Source organism: Ylistrum balloti, unplaced genomic scaffold (assembly GCF_031769215.1).
Source record: "Ylistrum balloti isolate Yb309-2 unplaced genomic scaffold, AGI_CSIRO_Ybal_v1 Utg371556, whole genome shotgun sequence".
NCBI classification, from domain to species: Eukaryota; Metazoa; Mollusca; class Bivalvia; order Pectinida; family Pectinidae; genus Ylistrum; species Ylistrum balloti.
The window spans coordinates 600,001-613,875 of record NW_026782800.1 but is presented as its reverse complement, the minus strand read 5'-3'; the positions used below and the strand labels follow the sequence as shown (position 1 = coordinate 613,875).

Here is a 13,875-nt window from a genome sequence, read left to right as displayed (position 1 = left end):
CAAGTGTTGTATGTGACAATTGTTGTATGTGACGGGTGTTGTATGTGACAATTGTATGTGACGGGTGTTGTATGTGGCGAGTGTTGTATGTAATGGGTGTTGTATGTGACAAGTGGTGTATATAATGAGTGTTGTATGTGACAAGTGGTGTATGTGACGGGTGTTGTATGTGATGGGTGTTGTATGTGACCAGTCTTGTATGTACTTTTTAACTTAACTTCTCTTAAGGTTTTTATTATATGATATGAATACCATTTTGCAGTTTGTCAATATTTATATAACAAAAGTGTTAAATTTGATAAACGTCATGAAATTTAATATAATTTTCTTTTATCTTTTTCTCATTTCTTCAGAATGTAGAACAACTTTCCAATTCCATTCTAGTTCATTTCTAAGCGAATAAATGTATGACTTACACGATCAATATTTCCCCTTGAACACTATTTTCATGATATCTAGAACTGGAGTTCACATAAATTATCGACAAGCTACTCATAATGTATGACAAGCTTACCTTTACAAATGGGCGTCACTATTGTAGGAACATCTAAACAAGAAACATAAATTCCAGTCAACGTAATCATAATTCAAACTCAAATTACATAAAACTAGGGCAAAATATGAAGAAAAGAAATATTTTCACGGAGACTCCTGAAAAAGTATAAGGATCAAGTGTTCCAGAATAGTAAGCGTCTTCTGCTTTGACAACACCCGCAGTTTGAAGTATAGCGAACAATGAACATCGCCGTCTTAACTGTCTCAGACATTGCTCTATTACATTTCAGCCAGTGAAATAGAAGAGTACGTCAATTTGAAAATAAAAGCAGTGACGATATAAGAAACATCTTTTTATCACTAGTGACGATACAACTTTCGTAGTCGTTACCAATGGTAGGGGTGATGTTAAGCCACCGTATTAAATAAATTCGGCAATTTCTCTGTTCGGTCACATATGAAGCCAGTGTTAAGTAAATTGGTTTCCATTTACTTTTTTTCCATCTACATTTCTTGTTTTCTCTAATTAGGGGTTAACAAAAATAACACCATAAAATAGTAGAATACCACGTAAAGCGACGAATTTAAAATGGTGTTGTCTTGTTGTCAAGTTCAAAGTCAAACTGTCCAACGTCGAAGAATGTCCGAATATTTCCGAATTCTTTTTATACATCAGTTCTTTTATGGATAAATCGAATATATATCTTGTTTTCTTATTAAAATGCAATAAAAAGATTATTTAATTATTAATTTCAATTAATTTAAATATCATATATGAGGGCTGATTGATTAGTTGTGAGCTTTGTGTTGAAGAAGTTGATCATAAATACACGAGATAACACGTTTTATTAGGTTTCGTCTAATAGGCGAAGTCGCAATATGTTTACAAGAGACTTCAGTAACCCGTGCTGATAGAAATCACTTGTTAAGCCGCAAGTACTACTAGTGTGTGTTGTTTATAACAACAAATCAGATCTACTATACATATATACAGATAGTGTTAGATATGGTTTCTTATATTAGAAAAAATTCTAAGATAGTGATAATGTAGAACTGTTCACAGACAGGTTTTGGGGGAAGAAGGGCCCGGATGTTGTAATACGTTCCACAGCACTAGAAACTTTTATAAGCAGTGGTTCAGACGTCAAAGAGAATGTTTGGTAAATTAGAAAAACTGCCAGCTGATGGTAAAATACATTAGGGAGGAGAACGGAAGGGAATTCTGTAACACTTACTCTAAAGATTGTTTGTATTCTATATAAGAAAAACACATTTATCAACAATGAAGCAAAGCGTATAGTGAATAAGTTCGCATTAACTTAAACAATGTAAGACATTATACTACATTGATGTTACGATTTAATGGATTTCTATACGTATCTATTTTACATTTCGTTCTATGCACAGTTTAGTTATTTCCATTTAACTGCAAATATTTCAGATGATAAAGATGTGTTCATAGCATATAATAAATTCTGGATACGATTTTCCAGTCTCAATACAATCAACAGAAAATAAAACAGATGATATGTACATAATTCTTAGATATTTGATTAATATAAATTCAACAAAACTTATGACAACGTTTACTTTAAAGGTTATCACTTATTTAAACTTAAGTGAAAATAACCAGGACTGTATTTAAGGGGATTCTTAAACGTGGAGCCCATCATTACCGTGTAGGGAAACAAGTATCATCGGGAGTTGCTTCCCTTGACCCTTGATGATAATACATCTATGATGACCCCGTTCGCAGTACAATGTAACAGTATCTTATGGAATCTTTTGACTACGCATACATGTAACAACAATCTGGATTAAATGTTTCTAGGTGCCAAATACCTAACAACAGAGTTTATTAGAAAGGTGTACTCGAACATCATACCGAACAGTTCTCTGCTTCCTTCAGAATTCAGCTAACTTTCTAACCACAATGTGGAAACTGTCGTCAGAATGTGGCTATTTATAGTGTTCCGGGTCGTTTCGCGCTAATTACCGTTTGCCTGGGTTGTTTCGCTCTAAAACTATTTTTTAGTGCGAAACTTTATTATATATATATTCTTCTTCCATTTCAGATGTATCCTTTCACTATTAAATTATTTTGAACTTTGATATTATTAAAATTTGTTTTGAAAACGAAATACGATGTTTGTTTTGTCGTTATTTCCCCTGTAAGTTCATACTTAGCAGAAACCGAATGCGGTCTATCAGTTTTATTTTCACAAACAGACGGATTTTTTTTAGATTTATATATATTTAATTTGTTAACATTTTAATTAAATATTTACAAGAAATATTTTGATATTTGATTTTAGCAATAAACACAACATCGATCTTGTTGTGTGTACATTAATACTAATCGTCGTTCTGACGATGTTTTCTTAAACCTGATCGGGCGCACACGTGTAGTTTTGATATACGAAATATGTTTAGAGGGCTGATGTGGTGTTATTGTACTCGGGTAACGATGCATTATAAACACTTAATGGAAAATATACTTTTAGGGCGAAATTACGTGTGTCGAGAGTCTGGGGCCATTTTCCATCTAGTTGAATGTCTGCGGTAGTGGTTGGTAGTTTGGGTGTCTGTTGATTAGCAAAATGTTGCTTTCAATAAAAATGGGTGACTGTTTGCGTCGGGCTCTGTATAAAGTTGACTTCGCGGTGTTGAAAGTTGGTAACTTCTGTACAATGTCTCCTACCTTGGCTTGGAGTTCTGCTCACATCTAACTTAATTGTATTGTATTTATTGTATTTACGTGTGACATGTCAATAATACAAATATTTGTTCAGTACAAGTAAAATATTCTGGTTAGTAAAATGTATTGACATCCAGCCATTTTGACTTACGAGACACGATCGATATAGTATTAAAATATATATACATGTAAAAAAACTATGGATTAAACATAAATAAAAGCAGACCTTCTTCTGTACATATGATATAAGGAAGAGGCTAAGACTGTTTGGAAACCGTCAGTAGACATAATATAATAAAATTTATCTGAATGTTCTAATTCTAAAAACTTTGGACAGGGAGTAATTGCTAAAGGTGGGCGGGAATACCTAAAAAAACTCAATTTTAAATTCCCACATCTGAACTTGGCTAATATTTGCCTATGTCTAAAGTTAACGACATGATGTATATAAGACTCAGTGGACAATTCCTTCTTAAAGGTATGATAAGTACGCAACTTATTGAAATTAATTTTCCCTGAATCATTCCATAGATCACTATACCACTTAGTACTATCCACCGTAATGAAGTTACGTTTAGCTAGGTTCAAACAATAACCAGGAATAGCATTAGGCAATAGAAAATCATCAAGATTATGTTCTTTAAACTGTTTTCCAACACGTTTATCCCAGCTTTCCCTCCTGGTTTTAGACCAATCGTGTAGACGTTTCACCATACGATCATTTGAAGTATCGGACAGCCTTAACCAGAATCGGCATACTTAAAGTTGTTGTATTGTTTTAATTAACTTAATTAACTTTCACCACTTAGAGATATACAGGTAAGCAGTATACATGGCTCACCACCGTATACAGGTAAGTATTATATAATAATGTGAACTGTTATCCCTTTCTAACCACTATAACAATAACATGTCATGTTGTGATTTTAAAAATGTTGGCATCCCGGGAACACACCGTCGAGACCTGTCATATATTGTTTTCTTAGCGATTAACGAGCCATCTGGGTTGTTGTGCAAGAGCGCAACGTAAATACGGGTGCGGCTACCACTTCTGACCGCATGATCAACATGACGAAAAGAACACTTGGCAGACAGGATTCCCACTTCCTCGTGCGATATTTATGCGACAACGAGATCCAAGTTCGATCCAGGAAATTCCTCCAAGACATCGGAGACGTAAGTTATTATCTTTTCCTTTTATTTGATATTTAATTATTCTATATATCTAGCTCTCCAAATCTGTACCAGTATGATGTATTGATAACCTGTTACATATTTTGTATATATACAACAACAATTATTATTATTATCTTTATTTCCTCCAAATATGAAGATTTACAAAGACAACTATATAAACAGCAATAAATTACATAAATTTACACACGTACACACCAACACGCACATACATATATATAAAGTTACAATATGTTTTGATAGTTAATAAGAAGTATTTCACTAAACTATTCTTTCAACACATTTTCAAGATATAGGGTTTTGGTACTTATATGTACCAGAAAAACAGATTACTGATAATAGTTTTTCAACATTTGACACACATATGATATAGCGCCTAATCTGAAATGTTCCGTTTTCTCTGGAGATAAATCATACTTTAATAGACTGCCTAACAGAGCATTAGTTAATTCGAAATATGATAAGTTATGTATATGGACACTGAATTGAATATCTGACATGTTAATAACATAGCACCATAATTCGTCTCTAATACCTGCATCACAATTTAGAACAATATGAGTTATAGAATCATTGTAAAATTTTCCATAAACATGACACAGTTCTGTATTGCTAGACCTGCGAGGGGTTACACACCATCATAAAATACAATGTATAGATCTACAGTACCGAGGATATTTTGCAATTCAATTAAATTCAATATTGTTTATTTAAGTGTCACACATCAGAATAAAATTGGTAAAATACAGTTAAACTAGTACACATTTAAAACTTTAAGACAGCATGCATACCCAGCAATATCTGATGTCCATTCATAAAACTGAATTATGAGACACTATCTTAAGTATTTACTTAAAAAAGAAATTACCTAAAAAAAATACTAATTACTTAAGTCTCCAAGTAAGTTTTAACATTTAAATATACTTGTATAGACTGGAGTAGAACATATACAATGTCACAATAGTAAGAAATAATATGGCTGATAATGTACAGAAAGTACAGAGTAATCCTAGCAACTGAAATATAATGCATTATGATTAGATGACATACAGGGAAACTATCTAAATAGCAGATGCCTACGGCTGCTTAAGATGTGAAAGCAGACTTTGGCAGTATTACCTATCAGTTCTGGGTTACTAAGGATTACTGATAATTTCTCAGAAATTTGTAAAGTATCAAAATCCTCGACAACTCGAGCAGCATGAGCATTCAATTTATCACAAAGACCAGAGTATAATGGACAATCAAAAAATACATGACTTTCATTTTCCACACTGTTTATACAATTGAAACACATTCTATCTTCAACAGGTAGTCTTTCATACCGTCCTGTTTCAATACGAATAGGAGCAACACCACTTCTAAATTTAGCTAATGCACTTCTGTGCCCCTTGGGCATCATCATCTGTACATATTTTTCGGTCACAAAGTCTTTCTTAAAAAGTTTGTAAATTCTTAACTTATTACATCCTTGTCCCACACCTCTACTGTTCACTCTATTCACATCTTCTTTCCAAACTTCTACAAACTGTTCCATACCTTTTAGTTCACCTTGCCTCAAAAGATCCTTAGTGCTAAATGGACCACTTACAAAACTCCACAGATCTAGATTTCTCAGTCTCTCACGCACCACATGTTGGGTATTGTTACAACCGATAACACTTCTATCATAAGACCAATTAAAAATGTGCTTATTAAGCCTATCATGAGGTATGTCATTTAAAAAACGACCCCAATTGCGAAAAACAGCTGTCCACTGTTTAATCACAACTGGTTTCCAACCCATGTCCCCCTGAACAGCGGCATTGGGTGTGTATCTACCTAATCCTAAATAAAAACGACACGCTCTATTCTGAACTGCCATAATACAACTATATTGTCTAGAGCCCCATATAGCAGCACCATAATTTATTATTGGCCACACGGTAGCATCGTACAATTTAGTGTAAGTACTATAAGGAAGTCCTCCCATAGCCTTACATTTAGCAATTAGCAAACCTAAAGCTCTACTTGCTGAACAAGCTACATGCTTAGCAGTAATGCTATAAGTTTCCATAAGCAATGTTATGAATCGACGCAAACCGGAAGTCACTGTCATTTGACATTCTTTGTTTCAATTCATTTTCTTCAAATATATATACGTACTTATTTACCAATGTTTTTCACTGTCGTTTACCAGGTAACGAGCCCGTTCTTATAAAATCTGAAAAAATACCATACAATGAATACCTTCGTAGGATCCGTACAATATCTGGTATAAACCCACTTTGTTTTGCAATATTCGTATTAAACATAAAAATCTAGTGGCAAATATTGTTCATACTATATACTCGCCTCAAAAATAGTAACTTTCTTGTATCAATATAAGCTTCAATAGATGTCCAACCTAATAATGAGTTACACATATCGGTTCTCGTCCGTTTTTCAAAACCTTTGATGGATTTAACAATAAAATTTTGTGCTCTTTCTAACATGGGTATTTCAGCTTTTGAGAATATCCATAGTTCACAACCATACAATACAGACGGATACACTTTAATCTTAACCAGTTTAGCTACAGTAAGAAGGTTAAGTGCACTGGGGTGAGCACCAGATTTAAGGAGAGACATGGTACGAGATTTTAAAGAATGTTAGGCTCGGATAATAATACATTAATATGATTTGGGTCACGACCAATTTGGATAAATTCAAACGTATTCAATTGTGACTTCACGTAGAATATGAGCACAATTATAAATATCATGTCTTTAACTGTACGTGTGTATTGTATTGTTTGTTGCAAGTTGTCGTTGTGTAAATAACACCCTGTCTTAATTTATGACAGGTAGGTTAAGCCCCGTGCGATAAGAGACCCCCTACCGATTCACACGTTTCATTTCTAGCTTCAAGTCAGTTAAGTCAAATTATCAGAACACCTGGTTGTAAGAGAGCATATAAAACATTAGAATCCAAGAAAAAGAGACAATATATTCGAATAGAAGGAGACATGCTAGAATATCTACGAAAACATAATCCGCGTCAATTCTATAAGAAGTTTGCAAGGAAAAAGTCATCGGGACCTCAAGTAAATTTGAATATTTTATATAATTATTTTAAGGATTTGTCAAGAGGTAGTGACGCTAATCCTAGAAACGGCACAAATATAGACTATGGTTCGTTTTTGTTTACTGAAAATGAATTCGATATACCAGTATATAATGAATTAGATTATGAAATCTATATTGATGAAAAATCACGAGCAATAATTTCATTGAAACGTGGAAAAGCACATAGATTAGATGGTATATTAAATGAATGTTTGTTATCCGAGAAAGTTCTACTGTCTTGGAATATTATTCACATAGTAGATTATTGAAATGGGGCGAAACATATGATATAATATCTGACGCCCAATTTGGGTTTCGCCCTGGAATGTGTACATTTGCTGCTGTATTTGCATTACATTCAATAATTACAAAGTCTTTTAGTAACAACAAACGTTTGTATTGTTGCTTCGTGGATTTTCAAAAGGCTTTTGACCGAGTTGATCGTATAAATTTGTGGTTTAAATTATCAAAATTGGGAATACGCGGGAAACTTTTGAAATTGATTAAATCCTTATATGAAAGTGTGAAATCGTGTGTAAGTCTTAAAGGTCGCATCTCGGACTTCTTCGATAACGAGATCGGGCTCTTCCAAGGGGAAATTCTCTCCCTGATACTTTTTTCATTGTATGTTAACGATTTTGAATTTTTCTTTATATCAATGTTGTATATTCAAAACGTGACGCCATGCTGACTGCTAGCCAGAATTCCTTTATTACCTCTGGAGACCGGAGAGTTCCAGTCATACATTACGTCATACATTACATCTTTCTCTTCATAGAAAAATAGTTGGATCATTTCCAAAGCATTATTCTGATCAACTGAAAATACACATTTTTAAGTAAAGAATTTTAAGTAAAATTTGTTTCTTTACTGTTATCATAATATTGAATTGATAGTTACTAAATTTACTCATGAAGTTATAATAAACACTAATGTACATGTTATGAGTAATATAAAGTCAATTAACCATGTCAATGAGATAATTTCACTATTAACCTGAAAAAGAACATTGAGTCTTATATGAAACCTAACTGAACCAGTCTTTCAAAAACTAAAACACTAACTGAACTAGATGTCTTTTAAACTTGAAACTCGTTAACACAAAATCTATTGAACAAAGTCTTTGAATCTTGCTGGCGTTTTGATAATCCTTCCAGAACTGGATAGGCGTGGACTATCCAAAACTGATGTAGGTGGAAGTTGGTTTTGCACGGCCTGACGGGTTTCCTGTGACATATTGCTATCCTGGATGGATGTTTTTGTAGCCAAAGTTTGCTTGGACGGTTGATTACTGGGCGGCCAGCAATGTAAATTAAGGTCAGCTGGTTCTTGGTCCAAGTCTGCCTTTGACCTGGTTGGTCGTAGATGTCTGCGGTTTCGCCGGTATGCCCGATTTCCTGATCGGATTACATAGGACCTTGGGGTCTTATGTTTCTCAGTTACTGTTCCATGTTTCCATTCAGATCTACATGTATTTGGATGTTGTTGTAGCAGGACCTGGTCTCCAGGGCTCAGTGGTTGTAGACCTCCACTGGCATGTCGATCATAACTTTGTTGTTGTTTTTTCTGGCGTTTTACCAGTTGTTCCCGCACCTTATCAAATGCTTCAGCCTTGAGTAATGGTAATGACGTCGGTATTGTAGTTTTCAATCTTCTTCCAAGGAACATTTGAGCTGGTGAAAGTCCAACTTCATCAATATTAGAGTTCCGATATTCTAATAAGGCCAGATATGGGTCATTTGATTTCTTCAGTAAGCGTTTGACGGTTTGAACCGTTCTCTCAGCTTGCCCATTTGACTGTGGATAATGTGGACTTGAAGTAGTATGTTCAAACTGGTACTGCTGTGAGAACTGTTTAAATTCAAAGCTAGCAAATTGGGGTCCATTGTCACTGATTACTAAATCAGGTATACCATACTTTGCCATTTGACTTTTCATGTGACTGATGACACACTTTGCGGTAGTAGATTCAAGTCTCACAATTTCTGGCCATTTTGAAAAATAATCCACGGTCAGTAGGTACGATTCATTATTGTAGTCAAACAGGTCCACACCTATTTTAGACCATGGCCTAATGGGCAACTCTGTCGCGATCATTGGCTCCTTATGGTTTGCGTTATTATGCTTGGCACATATCTCACATGAGTTGACTCGGTCCTCAATGTCTCGTGACATGCCTAGCCAGAACAGTATGTCCCTTGCTCTGTTCTTACATTTCACTACACCAAGATGAGAAGAGTGAATAAGGTCCAACATTTCTTTTTTCATAGACCTGGGCACTACGAGTTTATGAGATTTGTACATGAGCCCATCAATGCACGATATTTCATCGCGAAAGGTCCAATATGAACGTAGCTCAGCTGGTACGTCCACCTTGTTGTCTGGCCATCCGTACAGAACAATATCCTGTAACTTCTGTAACTCATCATCTGTAGCTGTAGCCTCTTTGAGTTGTTTGTATTTCTCTGGTGAAACAGGTAAATATGCAGTCAGATGAATTTCATTAACCTGTAAGTCTGGAACCAAAACTTCTTTTGTTTCTTTCAAGTATGCACGACTCAGATGGTCTGCTAAAAACATGAGCTTTCCTGGCTTGTAAACGACTTCCACATCATAACGTTGCATAGCTAATAACAATCTCTGTAACCTCGGAGGTGTTTGTAGAATTGGTTTTTTGAATATTGCCTGTAGGGGTCTGTGGTCTGACTCCACGGTAACTTGTCGCCCATACACGTATTCATGAAATTTCTCGCAACCAAACAGAATTGCCAACGTTTCTTATTCTATTTGTGAGTATTTTTGCTGTGTAGTGGTGAGTGCCCTCGAGGCATATGCGACCGGTTTTTTCTCTTGTACCAGAACAGTACCTAACCCTTTGCTACTGGCATCCACTGAGAGGGTAAGTGGTTTACTGCTATCATAGAACTGTAGTACAGGTGCAGCTGAAACCATCTGTATTAGAGTTTGAAACGCTTCTTCCTGTTGTTTCTCCCAATGCCATTCAGTCTTTTTCTCAAGAAGACTTCGTAGTGGTGCACTGACCTCTGCTAGTCTTGGTAAAAACTTATGTAGGTACTGCACGAAACCCATTAGGGTTTGGAGCTCTTTTACATTGATTGGTTTCTCCATATTTTGTACTGCTCTCACCTTCTCGGGGTCAGGTTTCACCCCATTCTTAGTCAATAAATGTCCCACATAGGTGACCTCTGTCTGACCTATTACACACTTGTCTTGGCCAAGTTTTACATTGTACTCACGTGCCCGTTCCAGCACTCTCTGTAGCCTGTGATCATGTTCCTCTTTGGTGGTTCCCCATACCAATATATCATCAACTATGGCCTCTGTCCCTTCAAGGTCTGATACCATTTCTGTTATTCCCCGTTGAAATACTTCGGGGGCTGACTTGTCTCCAAAGGGCAGCCGGGTGAACCGGTACCTTCCAAATGGAGAGTTAAAGGTACACAACTTTGAGCTGTACTCGTCCAATTTTAACTGCCAAAATCCTGAAGTAAGATCTAATTTACTGAAAATCTTAGCTCCGGGCATCCTTGAAACCACCTCCTCAATAGTTTTGAGTGGAAAATGTTCTCGTTGTATAGCTCTATTCAGATCACACGGGTCAATACATAACCTCAGTTTCCCATTAGGTTTCAGGACTGTCACAAGGGAGTTAACCCATTCAGTGGGTTCTTCCTGTTTTACTATAACTCCCAGGTTCTCCATGCGGTCCAGTTCATCTTTGACTTTATCTCTGAGCGATATAGGTACTCTCCTTGGGGGTGTACTACTGGCGTAACAGATTTATCAAGCTTAATGGAGTGCTCTCCTGGCAAGCATCCTAGTCCTGAGAATAGGTCCTCGAATCCTTCATCAATCCCTGCGGGTACTTTTCCTGCTGAAGTTTGTATTGAGTGTATCCGTTTAATGAGACCTAGTTCCTGGCAAGTAGAAGCTCCTAATACTGCTTGAGCGTTCATGTCAACAACATAGAACTGTACTTTCTGTTCAGGCTTGTTTTTAGAGGAACACATCATATGTGTTGTTCCGATACACTTTATCTGATGCCCTGAATATGAACGTAGCGGTGTTTTACATGGCTGTAGTTGCTTGTTGCTCAACTTTTCATACAGTCTCCTCGACAACACAACTGAAATGTTACTGGGTGTTCGTTGACAACTACAGTTTCTACCCACTCTGAATTCTCGACATTGTTTACATCCAGACTTTCACTTATCATTCCGACGAAAAGTTCATCTTCTGTATCAATTTCAACCACATTACAGTTTTTCTGAGGATTGTTCTTACCTTTTGCTAAACATGCAGTAGCGAAGTGGTTCATTTTGCCACATTTCATGCATTTTTTTCCGAATGCAGGGCAATTCCTTGGTGGATGTTGTCTCACACACTTTCTGCACGTTTTGTCACCATTGCGGTTAGAGTGATCTCCCTTGTATCTGGGCGGCGCGTTCGAGTACTTAGCTGACGGCGCATTCGGTTTACACTTTTGACTCTGGTCTTTCTTGATCGCGTTTACCGATTTTTCCATTTTCTGTAACTGAGCTTTTGACAACTCACAAGTTCTTGCAAAATTTACTGCAGTATCTAAGGTTAAATCTGAACCCTCGTTGATACATTTCTCTCGGACTTTGTGATCCAGCGTACCAAATACAATTGCATCACGAATCATATTATCTTTCTCCTGATACGCACAGTCTCTGGCCAACAAATGTAAATCTGTAAGAAACTGTTCAAATGTTTCCCCTTCTCGTTGTGTTCTACACTGGAACTTGTATCTAGAGAATATCTTGTTTGTTTTTGGACGAACATGTGCTTCAAACTTTTCAGTTAATGCCGTGAGTGATTTTTTTTCATCATTTGTCAGTGTCCATGTGGTATATATGTCCCTACCTTTGTCTCCTACCCAAATCATGAGGTAGTTGCATCTTTCTTCCTCGTTTTTCTTTGAAAGTGGTCCTTTAAACCAAAAGTCAACGTGGTTTTTAAATGTTTCCCATGCCACCACGAGGTCGGGCGCATCCCAATTCATTTTTGGCGTTCCTTGTGTGTTTCCTGTATCCATTTTGATTTCTCTGTATTCTTCTATGTCTCTTTCAACTTTTTACATTGAAATATACTGTTGATCCTTTATCATGTGGACGATGTTGTCCGATTCAGGTTCTGACACCATGTTGTATATTCAAAACGTGACGCCATGCTGACTGCTAGCCAGAATTCCTTTATTACCTCTGGAGACCGGAGAGTTCCAGTCATACATTACGTCATACATTACAATCACATTGTAATTCACACTATGAATTTCAAGACTTTAGTTTATTTCTCATGCTTTATACTGACGATATGGTGTTATTTTCGGAGACTGTCCACGGACTGCAAGATCTACTCAATGATTTAGAAAGATATTCAGACAAATGGAAACTAACTGTCAATACAGAAAAAACAAAAGTGGTTGTTTTCCGAAAAAGTGAAATTGTAAACTGTAATGAGAAATGGACATAAAATGGTAGATATCTTGATATTGTAAATTAATTCACATATTTAGGGATTAAATTTAATAATAAATTTAATAATATCCAAAATCAGCTATCTATCAGGGACGTAAAGCAATGTTTGCACGTTTTACAAAATGTAATAACATGAACTTGAATGTTAAAACTATGCTTCATCTGTTCGATACCTATGTTGGAAGTATTTTAAGTCATGGTTGTGAAGTATGGGGAGCGTCCAAGGCAAACGACAATGAAAAGGTTCACACTCATTTTTGTAAAAGAATATTACTTGTTAAAAAATCTACCTCTAATTCAATGGTATATTGCGAGCTAGGTCGTTTCCCACTTGAAAATTGAAAATATAGAATGATAAAGTACTGGTTTAAATTAATTAATGCGCAAAATTGTATTTTAAATCGTGCATATGATTTTTTAAAGAAATGGTAACACAAAGAAATGTTTTAACTGGGTTACTTTTATAAAAGTGAACTTTTGTCACTTGGTTTCGGATATGTATGGGTAAACCAAGAAATGTATGCAAATTATGCAAACAATATTTTACCTGTAATAAAGCAGAGAATTTTTTATCAAGCCCAACAGTATTTATTAGAGTCATCGTCGAAATGTCATATATATAAACATCTTGTGGATAGTGTCACCTTATCTTTTTATCTTACTAAATATATTCCAAACAAATCCAGAACTTGTCTCACTAAGATACGTCTGCCGGCACATTGTTTAGCTATTGAATCTGGTCGATATAATACCCCAGAACAAAGACGTTTTTTTTGTAATATGTGTAATACCGGACAGGTGGAGGATGAGTATCATTTTATTTTTGAATGCAATAGGTATAGAGATTTAAGGGGAAACATTTTTACTGGAATAGGCCATC

The 13,875-nt window shown here is 35.7% G+C and overlaps 1 protein-coding gene across 1 annotated transcript; it reads right to left on the bottom strand.

The window, feature by feature from the left end:
* Positions 1 to 8,580: 8,580 nt before the first annotated feature.
* On the bottom strand, positions 8,581 to 10,098 carry LOC132563001 (uncharacterized protein K02A2.6-like). Its single transcript, XM_060227766.1, has one exon. The coding sequence runs from the start codon at positions 10,096 to 10,098 to the stop codon at positions 8,581 to 8,583; it is 1,518 nt and encodes a 505-aa protein (XP_060083749.1).
* Positions 10,099 to 13,875: the final 3,777 nt, after the last annotated feature.

Coding starts and splice junctions, on each gene's coding strand:
- LOC132563001 (XM_060227766.1), bottom strand. CDS start 10,098: ATGCAACGTTATGATGTGGAAGTCGTTTACAAGCCAGGAAAGCTCATG.